At 40.4% G+C, this 18,954-nt stretch overlaps 1 protein-coding gene across 1 annotated transcript; it reads right to left on the reverse strand.

The window, feature by feature from the left end:
• Positions 1–17,236: 17,236 nt before the first annotated feature.
• LOC121978731 (protein PSK SIMULATOR 1-like) lies at positions 17,237–18,694 on the reverse strand. Its single transcript, XM_042531030.1, has one exon. It carries the CDS (start codon positions 18,692–18,694, stop codon positions 17,237–17,239), a length of 1,458 nt encoding a protein of 485 aa, XP_042386964.1.
• Positions 18,695–18,954: the final 260 nt, after the last annotated feature.

Genomic DNA, 18,954 nt, shown 5'->3' on the forward strand with positions numbered 1-18,954 from the left:
TCGTGAACAACTCGATCATCATCATGTTCACTGCACCATTTCTATTTGAAACCCTTTGGATCTTGTTTTGAATGCCCACAAACCACTTAATAAGAGGTGAGTCTAAAGTCTTGACTTCTCATTTCTAAAAATTAGTACCCTTGATGTAGTGTTGACCACATTTCACCCATAGGGAGTCCATTTTGGATTGAATCTCCCATAGTATTTTACTTAGTAGAGCTTCATTTCATGGATGAAGATCCCAAAGTTAATATCATCCATCTTGTTTAGAAATATAAATAATGACTTACGATATTAGAGGATACTTGGAATACCACATAAACATCCAGCATGTGACATTGATCTTCTCAATGATACCACTAGGGATAAGGAGCATAGAAAGTGAATAATATTCCATTCCTTGAAAGACAATTCTTACCAACTCCAAGCATCCTACATACGATAAGGTATGTTTTATCCAAACATTTATCTTCTTTGTAATAGTATAAAGTAAGGGTCTATAGTTGATAATATGTAATTTCTCTGCCGCAAGTGGAATCCCTAAGTACCGAAACGAAAATGTTCCTTTTTGAAATCCAATGAGGTGAAGCAATCGACCCTTCGTTCTATCATCAATTCCTGCCATATATATGCGGGACTTCAGTGGATTAACTCTCAGCCACTCTTCATTTCCAAATTACCCCCAAACAACCTACTCACACCTTAATAGAGGTTTCATCCACCTAGGCAAACATCATCAAATCATTGACATATTCAAGGTGAGTGATATAAATCTCTTTGCACATAGGATGGAAGTAAAAAAAGAGTGCAACGAGAAAGCAACTTGCAATCTTCTTATAATACTTCAATGTATAAATTGAAAAACAAAGGAGACAGGGATCATTTTGCCTTAAGTCATGTCGTCTATTAAAAAATCCATAGAGGCTACCATTTAGAGAGATAGAGTAAGAGATTGTGATAACATATTTCTTAATTCATCCATAATATTATTGGGAAAAACCAAAACCAACAAGGACCTCCATGAGGAAATCCTAATCTACCCTGTCAAATGTTTCTTCAAATCCACCTTAATCATATACCTTAGTGAAATTTTTTTGTGTGCATACTTCTATAGTAGCTCTTGGTTTAAGTTGATGTTGTCACCTATAGACCGCCCTTGCACGAAAACTTCTTGTGCTGGATCCAAAAAATAGCCCAATACCATCGATAACTGACCGACTAACACCTTGGCAATTACCTTATAGCAGATGTTACAACAAGAGATAGGCTGATAATCCAAAACTCTCAAGGCATGGTCCACCTTTGGTACCAAAGAGATCAATGAGTGGTTCCATTATTTTAGCAACTTCCCACCCTAAAAGAACTCTTGGACTACTGCGATAAATGTTGGACCAACGATATCCCATGATAAGATAAAGAACTTTGCTCCATAATCATCCAGACCCAGCGCCTTACCGCTTCCAATGTCGTATAGGGATGCCTTAATCTCTTTCATCCCCACCGGCATGATCAAGTCCTCAGATTGAGTATTAGTTAGCTTCCTTTCAGGGAGTCAACTGTTGTCCATAGGGATGCACAACACCGTTTTCCCAAGTAGAGCATAAAAGAATACCACAAACTCATCCGCCACTTCAACCAAGCTTATTGTTTAATCCCCATTTCTTTTAATGAGTGCAATAATGACATTTCTCTTGTTGTTTCTCTTCACCATATCATGAAAGAATTTGGTACACTTATTTTATCTCCTTAGATAAACATTCTTTGTCATTTGTTGATATAATTATTTCTCTGCCTCTGTAAATAGAGTGACTTGCTTCCATATACGGCCATAGTCCGTGTGAACAATCCACCTCTGTAAAGAGAGTGACTTGCTTCCATATATAACCATAGTCCGTGTGGATAGCCCCCACTAGAATACATTTTTGCATTTCTTTCAAATATGCATTTTTCCTTCTTGCTTTTTTTGAAATCTATCCAAACTATTTTTGTTCAACTCCCTCAACCGACCCTTCAACCGGTACAATTTTGTCTTGAGTACAAACTGAACATTCTCCATGGTCTGGGTTGCCCATGAGTCTGTCACCACCTTTTTGAAGTCGTCATGCAATGACCACATATTAAAAATCTTAAACAGTCAGTTTGGAGCTTGATTTTTCACTAGGGTGTGCAATATCTCACAAGAATGGTCTGATAGGCATCCAGGAGTCGTGAACTCTGCATAAGCATCAAAATCTATCATCAATTAATATGAATTTACCAAAGCTCTATTTAATTTGTAAGAAATCATATTTTTGGACCAAGTGAGTTGACATCTGATGGAACAAAGATCCACTAGACTGCATGCATGAGGAAACATTTAAAAATCCCTTATTTCATGGTTTGTGATCGGAGAGCCTCCTTGCTTATTATAAATTGATAATATCGAATTGAAATCCCCCATAATCATCCACACCTTAGAGATAGTGCCCCCAAGCTCAGTAAGTGTCTCCCATAGTGGCCTTCGAGTACCAATGGAGTGAAGCCCATAAACAAACAAATGTTACCAAGAATCCCCTCTTGAATACACAACATCGAATATGAACTGGTCGGTTGTCATAATAACCTCCATACCAACCCTCTGTAAGTCCCAAAGGAGCAATATATGATCATGATTAGATATACCAAAGTTATGAGTATGTTTCATACCTAAAAACGACCTTTGCATAATTGGGTCTAGAGAATCCTCTAGAAGCTTTGTCTCTAATAATGCCAACATTTGAATATCAGAGCTTTTTTAGATCCCATTGATGGTCATCATGGTCATGGTCGTGATAGGTAAGTTTCAGCTAAGGAATCCTCACACTATGATTATAGCATCCAAGATGAGATACTTGAAGATCTACAAAGATAAGTAACGGAGTTATCCCAACATTTAGCGGCGCAAGATCTTAAAAATCTTAAGGTATATGGTTGAGGTCATGACAGATAGATTTCGATTGAGAAAGCCTCACACTATGATCGTAGTGTCCGAGATATTAATGATCGTAAGTTCTTTTATTTTAATTTGGATAAAAATTTCCCTGAAAAAGATATGGATAACAAGATCAAAATAATCAATGATCCAATTTACGATAAAGATGAGACTGAGTCAATTAGTGAGCCAGTTTATGATGAAGATGATGAAGAATGGGTGGCAAAGACTGTGTGGAAGGAATCTTCAATATGCACTAAAACTTGGAACAATTTTGACCTACAGTTTATGAAGTTTCAGATTTGTTAGAATCAAATGCAGGATTTTTTTGTTTGTGACACTGTTATATTTGTTAGATTATATATATTTATTTATTTATTTATAGTTTTTAGGATAATTTGGTCCTTTTCTCTTTTATATTTAGAATTTAGAGTTTCTTAACTAAACTATATAAAGATTTTATACTCTGTATTTCCAATGATCATTTTTGGATCCAATAATATGACTAGTTTTTTTTTCTTAATTTCTACATGGTATTAAAGCAAGATTCTCTTTCTCTGACCTAATTTTTTCTGTCGCCCCCTGTTATTGCTTATTGTTGTCGTTGTCGTCTCCTCCTGCTGCTGTAGATTTCAGCGCTGACACTCTTTTCTGTCGATTTCTGTAGGACCGTTGGGCCGGCTAGAAAAGGGGTTGAATAGCCCTGAATAAAATACAACCCTTTCTCGAACAATTAAGCTAACACTTGATTAATAGATTAAGCAGAAAATAAAACATAAAAACGAGGCACCGGATTTGACTTGGTTACAACCGGGGAGGTTGTTAATCCAAGGAAGATAGTTGCACTAAGAACTCCTTCAGACGGAGAAGCCTCGTTTACAGCAGTGTAGGCACAAAAAGAAAGAAGCTAATCAAAGCAGTGGAAGCACACAAGTGTTGTTACAATTTCTGAACTGATGAAAAGCTTCTGGACAAAGGCTATATTTATAGCCTTGGTCAGGGCGCCTGGAAGGGGTTCCGGGCGCCCTGGGGGGATAAAACTTTATCCGGTCAAAATCAGGGTCCGGGCGCCCAGAATGGTTCCGGGCGCCCCGGGCTGCTCCGGGCGCCCTGGACTGTTCCGGGCGCCCCGGAGCCCAAAGTCAACCAACGTTGACTTTTTCATCTGGGGACCACTGCTCCGGTTTGGTTCGGCTCGGTCCGGGTCTTCTACTCCGGATCCGCTTGCTTGGGTGATCTCTGCCATCCGGAAAAGGGCTCACCCGAACCCAACTTCCGGTCTTCTCGAGCGAGCTTCCCTCCGGCTTCTCGTCCCTCGGAATCGCTACGTATTTCCTTCTCGTCCGTCGGCGTACTCATCCGTAGTCTTCGTCCCTCGGACGCACCACGTGCCGTCCTTCTCGCTAGCTGCGTCTCTTGCTCCCGGAGCAATCTTCCGCTCCAGCTTTCGTCCCTCGGAACCACCGCACGCTTCCTTCTCATCCGCCGGTGTACTCTTCCGTAACACCTCGTCCCTCGGACTGCCGTCCTTCTCGCTAGCTACGTCTTCCGCTCGACTACCTGTGTTCCTAAGCTCCTGCACACTTATCAACCCAAGTTAAGCTAGGGTTAAAATAGACATAAAATAGAATTAAGTAAATTAACTTAATTTTTAATTTAAGTGCAAAAAGATAGAAAAAATTAAATCTATCTACCTCCCCCTAGACTTATACTTTCCCTTCTCCCCCTTTGATCACAAAAAAAATGGGGTTCCAAGAAAAATAATCTAAGGGTTAAAGACTTGAAAAGAAATATTTCTAGAAAAGTTTTAAGTTTTTAAGAAATTTAAAAAAATTTCTAAGTTTCAGAAAAAATTCTAACTTAAATTTTTGAGAATTTTTAAGCACAGTTTTTTTAAAGCAAATGACTTAGGCAATTAAAAAAAATAAGTAAATTTCAAAATTGAAATAAAATGTTTTGAATAACCTTTTTAAAGAACTAATTAATGCTTTATTAGTAAGTTAATTAAATATTTATTTCAATATTTTGGCTTTCAGGTCGTGGCGAGGCACTAGGCCTTCTTGGTTATTGGAGCAACAACCACTTCCTTGACAAAGCCTCATAAAGAAATTCTTTGTTTAATTTTCTCACTTAAAGCGCTAATTTTAATTTTAAAATTTAGTTTAAGCATGATTTAGGAACCCAATATAGGTTTCAACCTACTGGATTAACCAAAAAAAATTTGGGAACATTTTTTCTTGCAATGTTCCTAATTTGTCCCGGGTGATATTTAAAGTACCAATTTAAATTATTAAATCTTCTAACATTGATTTTAGATGAACATGCATAATTTTTTAAGTTATCTATTTGAATTTTCAAATTTTGATTTTCTAATTCCAATTTTTCATTTTTTAATTTTAATTTATCAAATTCTTCTAAGGGACAAGACTTAGCTAGAATTACTTTTAAATTTTTATTTTCACTTTCTAATTTGCAGCAGTCTTTTGTTAAAAGTTTAACAAACTTAAACATTTTATTGGGAGGAAGAGATCGTACCTGACTTACCTTTTCGATCTCGTTGTCCGTTTCTCCCCCTGAACTGCTGCTTTCTTCCGATGTGTCTCCCCCTTCATCGATGCTCTCAATGCTCATTTCAGAAGAGCTTGAATCGCAGTCGTCGTCTTGATGACTCGCCATCAGTGCGAGTCCGAAGAATGCTTCGACTTCCGATTCGGACGACGTATCGTCCCACGTCGCCTTCAGGGCCTTTCTTTTCTGGATAGGCTTCTTACCCTTCTCCTTGTCTTTGTTCTTCAGCTTGGGGCAGTTATCCTTGACGTGCCCTTCTTCGTCGCAGTGGTAGCAGCGGATCGTCCTTTTCTTCTTCCCCTGCGGATGGTTAGTAGATCTAGATTTACAAAGTTTCTTGAATCTTCTTACCATCATTACCATTTCCTCGTCGTCGAGAGAGGATTCCGACTCAGGTTCGTCTCTCGAAGCTTTGAGGGCGACGTTGTTCTTGGGCTCCTTCATTCCTGCACATCTTGACTCATGGACTTCAAATGTTGAAAAAAATTCTTCTAATGAAATTTTTTCTAAACCTTAGAAATGTAAAAAGCATCTACTAGTGATGCCCATTTTGAATTTCTCGGAAATGAATTTAACGCGTACCTGAGCGAATCTCGGTTACTTACCTTTTCTCCGAGATTCGTGAGTCCGGTGATGATTTCTTTTATTCTTGAGTGCAGATGTGCGACTGTCTCGTCTTCCCCAAGTCGCAGGCTGGTGAGCTGATTGCGAAGCAGATCTCTTCTAGCGAGCTTGGCTTCGGACGTCCCTTCGTGCAGCTCAAGGAACTTCTCCCAAAGTTCCTTTGTGGAGTTATATTTACCGATCCTGTTGACTTCTTGAGGCGGAAGAACGCTTAGCAGATGGTACTCTGCTTTGCCGTTCGCCACGAAGTCGACCTGCTCCTTTTTTGTCCATTTATCTATTTCCTTGTCCTCTGGAGCTACAAAGCCAAATTTCATTGTTAAAAATAATTCAATATCTGTTGTAAGAAATACCTGCATCAATTTTTCCAGGTAGCGAAGTCCCCTTCATATTTCGGTGGGTGGATGCTTTGTCCGGCCATCACGTTGCTTCGTTCGGCGGTTAGTCCTCCTGAAGCGCCTCGGCTCTGATACCACTTGTAGGACCGTTGGGTCGGCTAGAAGGGGGGTTGAATAGCCCTGAATAAAATACAACCCTTTCTCGAACAATTAAGCTAACACTTGATTAATAGATTAAGCAGAAAATAAAACATAAAAACGAGGCACCGGATTTGACTTGGTTACAACCGGGGAGGTTGTTAATCCAAGGAAGATAGTTGCACTAAGAACTCCTTCAGGCGGAGAAGCCTCGTTTACAGCAGTGTAGGCACAAAAAGAAAGAAGCTAATCAAAGCAGTGGAAGCACACAAGTGTTGTTACAATTTCTGAACTGATGAAAAGCTTCAAGACCAAGGCTATATTTATAGCCTTGGTCGAGGCGCCTGGAAGGGGTTCCGGGCGCCCTGGGGGGGATAAAACTTTATCCCCGCTCAAACGGTCACTCTTGACCAGACTTGGTCCGGGCGCGAATGGTTCCGGCGCCTAGCGGGGCTGGACTGTTCCGGGCGCCGAGCCCAAAGTCAACCAACGTTGAATTTTTCATCCGGGACCATTGCCCGGTTTGGTTCGCTCGGTCCGGTCTCTACTCCGGATCCGCTTCTTGGGTGATCTCGCCATCCGGAAAAGGGCTCACCCAACCCAACTTCCGGTCTTCGAGCGAAGTTCCTCCCGGCTTCGTCCCTTGGAATCGTGTTTCCTTCTCGTCACGCCGCATACTCATCCGGGCAGCTTCGCCTATACACTGCCCTTCTCGCTAGCTGCCTCTTGCTCCCGAGCAATCTTCCGCTCTAGCTGTCCTCGGAAGCGACGCTTCCTTCTCGTCCGCCGGTGTATTCTTCCGCAAGCTCCCTTCCCGTGTCGTCCTTCTCGCGTCTTCCGCTCGACTACCTGTGTTCCTAAGGTCCTGCACACTTAGACACAAGGTTAAAACAAACAGGACCTACCTTAACTTGTTGATCACACCAAAACAACCTTGGGGTTCCAACAATTTCAACGTCAACGCTCTTTTCTGCCAATTTCAGTGCTGAGGCTCTTTTCTGTTGATTTTGGTGCTAATGCTCTTTTCTGTCGATTTCGATGCCGACACTCTTTTCTATCAATTTCGGTGTCGATGCCCTGTGTTACCGATTTTGGTATTGACGTCCTTTTCTATTGATTTTGACACAGACGCCCTGTGTTGCCGATTTCTACGTTTGACATCCTTTTCTATCTCAAATTCTCTGCGAGACCACGGGTTATCCTGACACCAGTTTTTACGGATCGTACAGATGTGTATCCTTACAGTTTGATTATTCTGAGCATTATTCATTCTGTCATCATGCTTGGTCGTGCAGATGCTTCATGGAAATCTGATCCGTATATGTTGGAGAAGTTTCAACAGTTCTTTGCTTCACAACCCTCTACCATGTTAGCTTCCTCTCATATAGGTTTGTCATCGTCTAGTATTTCATATATATATTCATCCTTATGGATTTTGGACTCTGGTATGTCCCATCATGTCATATAATCTATCATCTTTTATTTCTTTTTCTCCTCATTCATCTATATCCATTGTGACTACTGATGGTACTCCTATATCATTAGTAGGTGTCGGTTCAATTGTTACATCTTGTTTATATCTTACTGATGTTTATTATATTCCGAGTCTTACTTAAAATCTTGTTTCTGTTAGTCAATTATGTGAGTTTGGATACTTATTCTCTTTTCCTTCATCCAATTATTATGTTCAGGACCCACAATCTCAGAATCTGGTTAGGACAGATCGCAGGTAAGGAGGACTCTATGTTTTAGATCAACTCAAAGTACAAGAAGTTGTAGCTTCGAGTGTGGGTTTATCATTTTTCATCTGAATCGTCGTTCATCTTCTAATTTTTATTTGTAACACTCTCGTTTAGGTCATGTTTTAGCATCTCTTTTACAGTTTTTAACTTCTACAGGAGTATTAGGATTTTTAAAAAGTTTTGATATTTCTAATTGTAATGGTTGTAAACTGGCTAAATTTTTTACCTTGCCATTTTCTAAAAGTCTTTCTTTTTCTTCTACTCCATTTGATCTTATCTATTCTGATGTGTGGGGACCCTCTCTTATTCCTACAAAAGGGGGGGGGTCAAGGTATTATGCTTCGTTTATTGATGATTACACTCATTACACTTGGGTCTATCTTATGAAACACAGATCTGATTATCTTACCATTTTCAACAACTTCAAAGCTCTTGTGAAAACTCAATATTCTAGTGTCATAAAGTATTTTCGTTGTGATTTAGGGGGTGAATACACTTCGAATTATTTTTTACAATTACTTACTTCTGATAGTACTATTCATCAAACCTCTTGTACAGACACTCCTGAATAAAATGATATAGCTGAATGAAAATATAGGCATCTTGTTGAAATAGTCCGTTCATTTTTATTATCTACCAATGTTCCTAGTACCTTCTGGGGGAAGCAATTCTTACCACTTCTCACGTGATTAATAGAATTCCAACCTTACACAATTTAGGTTTGTCACCTTTTGAAAAATTGTATGGGCATGCTCCTCTCTATTCCTCTTTGCGTGTTTTTAGTTGTACTTACTTTTTCCTTTGTTCACATGTCGAGCGTAATAAATTAGCCTCTCGGTCTGTTCTTTGTGTCTTTTGGGGTTATGGTGTTACTCAGAAAAGATATCGTTGCTTTGATCATGCTAGTCGAAAATTATATGTCTCTCGTCATGTTGTGTTTCTTGAGCATATTTCATTCTTTTCTATTCCATCTAGTTCGCATAATATGACAAAGTCATATCTATTTTGTATTGATCCTTTCAATACCGACAATAAGGAAGTTTCACCCACAGCTCCTACTGGTAGCTCAACTGAATTTGGTACTTTGGTTCCTGAGATATCCGTTCCACATGCTCCTCTTTCTACCACTACCCAATCATCTCCTGAGATTGCGAATGATCATTCTTTCCACCGTCGTCAATCCACTCGTATTCGTAAGTCTACTAAACTGTTAGATTTTGCTTACTCTTGTTTTTCTTATTCTTTTGCTTCATTTATTACATCTATTCATTGTCTTTCTACGCCTGTATCCTATAGAGAAGCTATTTGTAACTCACTTTGGCAGAGTGCTATGGCTAAGGAATTAACTACTTTGCATCAGACTCATACATGGAATTTGATTTCGTTGCCACCAGGAAAATACACTATTAGTTCTCATTGAGTATATAAGATCAAAACTAAATCTGATGGATCTATCGAGCGATACAAAGCTCGTCTTGTTGCTAAAGGTTATTCTCAGGAGTATGACATGGATTATGAGGAAATATTTGTTCCTATTACAAAAATGACGACTGTTCGTACTCTGATTGTTGTTGCTTCTGTTCGTTGATGAAGAATATCTCAGATGGATGTCAAGATTGCATTTCTAAATGATGATCTTCATGGAGAAGTTTATATGATACCTCCTCCTGGTATTTCACACTAACCTGGTGAAGTTTGCAGGTTTCGTAAAGTATTTTATGGTCTCAAACAAGCACCTCATGTTTGGTTTGAGAAATTCTCTACAGTGATTATTTCACTTGATTTTCATCCTAATAATCATGATTCAATATTTTTTTTGTTAGATGTATGAGTGTAGGTCGTATTCTTTTATTATTATATGTTGATGACATGATTATTACTAGTGATGATTCTGATGAAATTGCTTCCCTGAAGTCTAAGTTGGCTTATTGTTTTGCTATGAAAGACTTGGATATACTATGCTACTTTCCGGGCATTGGGGTTGCTTATTTCCCGAAAGATTATCCTTATCCCAGTTAAAGTATATATCTGATATGTTTGAGCATGCTCGTCTTATGGATAATAGAGTCGTTGATACTCCTATTGAGACTAATGCTCGATATTCTCCATCTGATGGCTCACTTTTGTCGGATCCTAGTTCGTATAGAACTATTGTTGGAAACTTAGTTTATCTCACTGTGACTCGTCCATATATTATGTATGCTATTCATGTGGTTAGTCAATTTGTCGTTGCACCAACTACAATTCATTGTGTTGTTGTTCTTCATATTCTCAGGTATCTTCGAGGCACTCAATTTTAAAGTCTTTTATTTTCTTTTACTTCATCTTTTGAACTACGTGCATACTCTGATGCGGATTGGACTGGTGATCCTACGGATCGTAAATCTACCACTGGTTTCTGCATTTTTCTTGGTGATTCCCTCATTTCTTGGAAGAATAAGAAGCAAGATGTTATTTCTAGATCTTCCACAGAAGCTGAGTATCATGCCATGACCTCAACTACTTGTGAGATAGTTTGGTTGCTTGCGGATATGGGTATTTCTCTTCATCAACCTACTCCGTTATATTATGATAATCAGAGTGCTATTAAAATTACACGTAATTCAATTTTTCATAAGCAGACGAAACATATTGAAATTGATTGTCACGTTACTCGTCACCATCTTCAGATTGACATCATCCTATTGTCTTTTGTTCCTTCAAAACTACAGATTGTTGATCATATATTTATCAAGTCACATTCTGTTTCGCACTGTCGTTTCTTATCTGACAAACTCTCAATGTTTCTAGCTGTAACTTCATGAGTTTGAGGAAGATGTTAGATTATATATATTTAGTTGTTTATAGATTTTAGGGTAATTTGATCTTTTTCCCTTTTATATTTAAAGTTTAGGGTTTCTTAGTTAAACTATATAAAGACCTTATATCATGTATTTCTATATTTCTAATGATCAATTTTGAATTCAATAATATTGTTAATTTTTTTTTTCTTAAGTTTTTACCACATTCATTTGTAAGATCACTGATTTTAGATTCAATAATATTGTTAAGTTTTTCTTTTTCCTAAGTTTTTACCATATTCATTTGTGAGATCACTGATTACTGCCCCTGGTTTGAGTTTTCTGATCTCGAGGTTTTGGCCTCAGAAGATAAGCAGGATGCATTATCAACAGACGCCGATGATCTTATTGAGTCTCAAGGTAGCGAATGTGTTAGTGGATATGAAGAAGACGTGTTCATAAATCTTCTTTCACGAGCAGGTTTCCATCTGATAGATGGAGATAACCCTTCCCAAGCCCAGGTTACTTTCAGGGAAAAGCTTCTCATGGATGCTGGTGCAATATTTCTGTCTGGTCTATGTGTTTGTCTTGATAACCCTGCTAAAGTCAAGCACTTGCTTCTGCCTACCAAAATATCTTTAAGTGGCTGCAGAAATAGGATGCTTTAAAGGGTGATGTCAATTCTCCAAGCTTGTTTAATCTATTGATGGGTGTTAAAGCTTTGCAACAAGCTATTATTAACTTACTCTTAGATATTATGGTGCAGTGTTGTCAACCATCAGAAGTGAGAACCGGGTATGATTCTTCTAAAGCAAGCTCAAAAGATTTTCCTAGTTTTAATGAAGCTAGCAGGCCACCAGAACCCAGTGGTGATAATGAATCGTCGACATGTACTTTTATGAGAGATTTGGACATGAGGTTGAAGAAATTAAAACCACTTGTACGAATGATTTAGCAGAAGACTCAACATTTGAAGACAAGGACAGCTAAATAAAGCTACTCTAGTACGCATCTGACCATAACAAATGATTACCAATTTGATAACAGATCTTCTTTCTACACTATCATCTGATATTACTTTCTCACCTGACATTACTTTATCATGTGAGTTCGTTAATTTTTTTTACTATTATTAATTTTAGTAATTTTTTTTTTGGTAATTTTTAGAATTTTTGATAATTTCTATCTTTTTATTTTTGAATTTTGAATCTATTTAGGGATTTTAGGATTGTGAGTATATTAAGAAATTTTATTTTTAATTAAGATTTCTTTCCTTTTTTTAAATCTTTGAAATTGAAATCTATATGTTAGGATTTTTTTTCCTTCACTATCATCTGATATTACTTTCTCACCTGACATTACTTTATCGTGTGAGTTCTTTTCAACCTAGGACAATGACAGGAAGATCGTTAGATTTTTTTTACTATTATTAATTTTAGTAAATTATTTTTTTTTTTGTAATTTTTAGAATTTTTGATAATTTCTATTTTTTTATTTTTGAATTTTGAATCTATTGAGGGATTTTAGGATTGTGAGTATATTAAGAAATTTTATTTTTAATTAAGATTTCTTTCCTTTTTTTAAATCTTTGAAATTGAAGTCTATATGTTAGGATTTTTTTTCCTTCAATATCATCTGATATTACTTTCTCACCTGACATTACTTTATCGTGTGAGTTCTTTTCAACCTAGGACAACGACAGGAAGATCGTTAGATTTTTTTTACTATTATTAATTTTAGTAAATTATTTTTTTTTGTAATTTTTAGAATTTTTGATAATTTCTATCTTTTTATTTTTGAATTTTGAATCTATTTAGGGATTTTAGGATTGTGAGTATATTAAGAAATTTTATTTTTAATTAAGATTTCTTTCCTTTTTTAAAATCTTTGAAATTGAAGTCTATATGTTAGGATTTTTTTCCTTCATTGTTCTTAAGGTTTGAAGTCTATATAAGCAATTATTTGGGTTGAAGTAAGGCAAGTTTTTGGTTTAATAATATTTTAGACAGTGTCGTTATTTTTCTATTTCTTGGTATTCGTATTCGTATTCGAATCAAGGTGGTAAAAGGCGAATACGCTCGCCCTCAGCGCCCCCGCCAATCCGTCTCAGGGCCAACACGGAGGAGGTAAATTACGGGCGGCTACTAGCCTTTGAAATAGTGACTAGCACATAAGGGAGGTATTTACCTCGACTTTGCCAAGATTTGAACTCCAGACCTCATGGTGGCAACAATCAACATATTATAGAAGATTGTTTTCCGCATGATACGGGGTGTTAGATGCGGACCTCCAAGCTGGCGTGGAAAAATAAAGTCAAGGTAAGGTGATGGTCCAAGCCAAGGAAAAGTGACGGTCAAAAGGTCACTCCCTGAGCGGGGCCTAGCCCTCCGCCTAGTATTAAGGCCCCCAATCCAAGGACGATCAGCTCAAGAGACGATCAGACCTTCTAAGGGCGTTAAAACACTGTATCCAAATGCTCATTACTCATCCAGGTCGAAAAGAAGACCGCTGGCCTAAGGGACGACCGAAAACATACTCGGTCGGATTTTCATGATCCAGTCTTACTCGGGATACAACTTCATGTACAACTTGTCAAACATGCTAACATTACTGTTCATTCTCCCACCCTCTTATATACAATTGGCCACGTAAAAAAGGTGACTAATCATAGAGCTCGATATCCTTAGCCTCACTAAGCATGCCAAGAAATTTTTAGAAACCCAATCGAAATAACTAGTCGGGTCTTTTAAGGGCTCAGTTCCCTACTTTCTAAAAGTAAGGATCCCTGCACATGATCAGACAATCATAGAACCGTCTAGACCTAAGATACTTGTTTCTTTGCTATTTCACTCATTTCAAGCATCCCACCACATATACTCGGGCTGTCTTTATGCGGTCTTAAAGATAGTGCGTTCTTACAAAAAGCAGTGACTTCGTTATACATTGATCTACCACTCGATTAGGTGGTCGATCGACTAAACTCCCAGCCAGGAAGTATCTAGGGAACAACACTGTCAGAGATTTTCAACAATCTGTCAGAGAATAACAACTGTCCATCAGAGAATATTCCTCTATGATAACATAGGCCTTCCGTGAAACCTTCCTCGAAGGTGATTATGCTCGTTCACAACCTATTGGTGCAATCGACCTCCAAGGTTTAATATTCGACAAATATGTTTAAGTAAGTTTAATGGAGCTTGATCATGAGAAGTCCTAGTCGTGGCTAGGCAAGGGTGGGAAGTCAACCGAGTGACTAGTCCTAACTACAGTTAGGCAAGGGAAGTCTTAGTTGCAGGGTAGGCCAGGGAAATCTCGGTAGATCATGGAAGCCAGGTGGATTCGATAGGTCTGGAGGACTTGATCCCTGGGTAGCTGAATACTGAGACAAGGAAAATCTTGATAGATCATGGAAGCCAGGTGGATTCGATAGGTCTAGAGGACATGATCCCTGGATAGCCGAATACTAAGTCTTGGTGAGTGAAGTCAGGTGAAGAAAACCCAAGGGTGAGGTAACCTTAGGTTCTGGTGAGTGAAGTCAGATTGTAAAAATCCTAAGCGGAGATAACCTTAGGTAGTGAGAAGTCTTGGAGGAGTGAATTCGTGGTCGATCGGACCAGCGGATCTTGGTAAATCTAAGTTTAGGTTTACCATAGTATTCTATATTACTATTATTGTTGTTGGCTAATATAGTATTGCAGGAAAAGTCTTAGTGGATCAGACAATCAGACACTAAGCAGGAAAAGTCCAAACAAGTCTGGAAGATCAATGTTTGGCAGGTAAGTTGAGGTATGCAACTAGAGGAGCGACAGTGAGGTCGTGCTCCTGAAAGGAACAACCTAAGGTCGCTGATCCAACGGAAGAAACCGAGAAGGTTTCCAAGTTGAGATCAAGATAATTCTACTGTCTAATATTACTCATGCATTATATATATTACTGTGCTAACCTTTGTGTTGCAGGAATACTCTGTTTAACTCTGTGTTGCATGTTCGGCCTGATCGGTTAACCGAACATAGGGATTGGTCAACTGAACCAGCTTGACTCAGATTAGAGATTAGTTCAGACCAAAGCAGAGCACGTTCCGATCTAAGCTTGATCGGTCGACCGAACCCTGATGATTCAACACAATTCAGATCGAGCATAAGCAAAGAAGGAAGAGTGACTGATCGATCGACCGAACCATTATCACTTAATGGCGCTTTAATTCCATATCTCGACGACAGGGAAGGATCTCTATTCGGTCCACCGAACAAGGAGATCGATCGACCGAACACTTTAATGTCATTAAATGCCGAAGATTGAATCAACATAAGATCTCAGCGAAGATGGAAGGGAGCTAGTTCGGTCGACCGAACATAGGGATCGGTTGACCAAACGTCGATGACTCTTATAAAAGTGAGCTCGAGGTCCAAGGTTGGGTAAGGAAATCTAGTGGGTTTGAAGTTTATCTCTATGCTAGCTGTTGTTGTTCATACTATTGCTCTACAACTCGTCTTCACACAAGCAACTACTTCGTTCAAGCATCGACCGAGCATCATCTTCCATACAAGTGTCGGTATATTTTTATTTTAAGAAGCTTGCGTTGTACTTAAACTCACATAAGATAGTAGGTTGTTATTATCTTATATTCTTGCATATTGTATACACTGCTTCTTTTCGAGGTTTTCGGAAAGAAGAGTTTTAGTGGATTGTTCAACGGTGCGATCAAGGATCGCAAGCCTTGGAGTAGGAGTCGACCTAGGCTCCGAACCAAGTAACCGAACCTGTTCTTTATTTTTCGCTGCACGACTTTGATTTAAACGATTAAAATAAATTTTTTTAAAAAGTGTGATATTCACCCCCCTACTCTATTGCACTCTTTCGATCCTACACAGCCAACACATTATGATGGTATATTCCGTCAACCGCCTCATTAATGGCGTCAGCACACGGATAACGGAAGATTCCTCGGACTACAGCTACATGCCCTTCAGAGAGTATATATTCTGTTACCTAACAACTGACACTCAACATTCTTGTCATCTCATGATTCCAGAGGTTATAAGGGTAATATATAAATAGGGAATCTTCTTCGATAGAAGGTACGTAAAAAATACTCTTCATTACGCTTACACAAACTCTACTACTCAACTGCTGTTCTACTTTTCGCTCGGGTAATACACTGACTTGAATATCGGAGAACCTTCCCTGGTCATTAGCCCTGACATCCTATTGGCTAGTTCAAGTGTGTGTAGGGAACTTATCACACCATCCCATAATTTTTTGATTCAATTTGAAAGTCTTTATTCAGTCAACATTGCGACCACCTATCCGGCACATCATCTTCAGCTTTCCGATAAGAACACCACATGATAAAGGTATTATTAGTTTCTAAGCTTAAGTTTTAGTATGGGTAATCACAAATACATCAGGAGATTAACTAGTCACATTTCCCAATTTGACTGTGCTACTTAAATTATAAATTAAAAAAAGGTATTTCATGAAGAAATTAAAGGAAAATAATAAAGTTCCTTTACTTGGCACACTCTTCCTTATGTCGAATGATACATTACTAAGGATAAGGGAGACAAGTTATGTAGAGGAGTTGGGATACGGAAGGGAATCCATTAGATCTATCTGTTAAAGATTAAGGTTATACGAGTGCTAAGGATTAAATTACGTGTATTTGAGGACTTATCTATGATTGTGAGGGAGTAGATGAACTGTTCCTACCCATTAAACCTTCAAAAGAAAAAGGTTTGTTGACGATGCTCGTTTGTCACAAGAAAATGGCGATGACACAAGGAAGGAAGAGAGAATCGAGATTACGTCACTAATGGAAATGCAATAAAAATTTATGTTTACTATGTGTTTTGTTGCCATGAGACAATATTCTATTGCACAAGTGACCAATGAAGAACAGGGCAGTCAATTTTTCATCACTGTTTAGCTCACACACTCACTGAGAACTCACCTTCACCCAATTGAAAAGTCCCAAACTTATCTCCTTTTGCCACACAACGTGTATTAATCAATTATATATCATCTCAAAAATCAAAATGCAATTAAAAAAAAAGTGTTCTTGTAAGTTCCATTAGCCTCACCTTATCGACGTTTTATTTATGAACAATCAAGGGGCAGGCGGTCATCTTGTTTTCCGGCGATCTTGAAGCTTGATTTCTTCCGTCGGCGCGAGCACACTGCCACAGCTCTCTCGTTGACTTCCCTTCCGTATCTCCACAAGAAGTCCAAGCCGACGAGCAGCTCGACGATGGCTTCCTCTGTCTTCCTCTGGTTCGCGAAGTAGAGCGTCTGTACCAGGTAGACATTGTAGCTGGGGACCAAGCTTTCTTTCTCGAAGTTCCGCTCCTGGTGCCATTTGACGGTGTTTTTCGCCAGCGGCGCCAGCCACTCTAGTGTCCTGTCCATCGCTGCCCTCCGCTCCGCCGCCATGCCCGGATCGAGCGGAGTCGGGGATTTAGCTTTTGGCTTTAGGCTGACTCGCAGCGAGGTTTTCATGCTAGAGGTCAGCATGCTGTAGAGCTCGTCTCTGTCGTAGGGATCGATCAGACATGGCGACGCTGCGTGCTTCTGGATCGCGAGGATGACGCGGGCGAAATGCGGTGCGAGGGCCGCGGCGCCGACGGTCGCCGGAGGAGCATTTGGCAGCCCGAGCCTCGGCTCCAATGTCGACGTGAGGATTTTGATGCTCCCGGGGGGAGGAAGCGAGCTCCCTCTGCCGGGAACGGGGAAACACTGCCCGGCGAAGACCTGATCCGCGGTTGCAACCGGCGAGCGTAATGAAACTGGAAGGCCGGAGGTAGAGGATTCCTCTGCTTCCGGCTGGCCGCCGAACGCGAGCCTGATCCGGCCGACGATGGAGAACAGAGAGCGGCACAGCAGGCGAGTGACGTAGTCGAAGGTTCGAACCCAAAGCGAGTCGTCGCGAAGGAGCTTCACCTGCTGCTTCTGCCACAGGACTTTGTTCTTGAGTTCGGCGACGGCTCCGGGGTGGAGGCGGCGGCAGGCGTCGGGGTTGGCCACCGTCAGCCGCAGATTCTGCTTCAGTTCCGACATGGTCTGGAGCTCCCGGTGCAGGCAGACGCCGACCAACACGAACCGCTCCATCTTCTTCACCTTGCGCTCCATCTTCCGCCCGGCGTACTCGAAGCAGAAAGGGTCGGCGCCGTTCTTTACGAGATCGGCATACGCGGCGTCGAAGCCCTGGAGCAGGGGGTCGGTGCAGCGCCGGGATAGGCGGGAGACGGCGCCGACTAGGAACGCGAGCGCGTCGGTGATCTCCGTAAGGACGAGCGAAACGAGCACGTCGTCCTGGTGGGAGACGAGGCGGCGGACGCCCTCGTGGCGGAGGGAGACATTGCGGAGGCAGGCGAGGCGGCCGTCCTCTAGGGCGCGCCAGAGTTGAGCGGCCTTCGACATGAGGACGGAGACCTCGAAGGCGAGAATCCCGACGGCGTTAGGCTTCTCCCTCCCGCCGGCGTAGCCCTTCCGCGGCCGGCGACCTCGCGCGAGGCGCCCCACCTGTCCCAGCAGCGACTCCGGCCTCCCCTTCCTCATGCACAAATCACTCGACCGATCGAGCAGAGAAGGCAAGGAGCGAGCGAAAGGCCCGACTATAAAGAATCGATCGAATCATTCGCCATGAGAACCAGCCGTCTTCTCTCGCTCGTATCGCTCGCAATAATCTAGAAACGGCCACGTGGTCGGGCGGCCTCTGGCCAGATTCGTGCATGATCCAACAAACGCGATCTATGCAAGATTTTGTTTTTCCCGGGCCAACCAAATCGAAGCATAGATAGGTCCATAAACAATTGGCG

Source organism: Zingiber officinale, chromosome 4B, assembly GCF_018446385.1.
Source record: "Zingiber officinale cultivar Zhangliang chromosome 4B, Zo_v1.1, whole genome shotgun sequence".
NCBI lineage: Eukaryota > Viridiplantae > Streptophyta > Magnoliopsida > Zingiberales > Zingiberaceae > Zingiber > Zingiber officinale.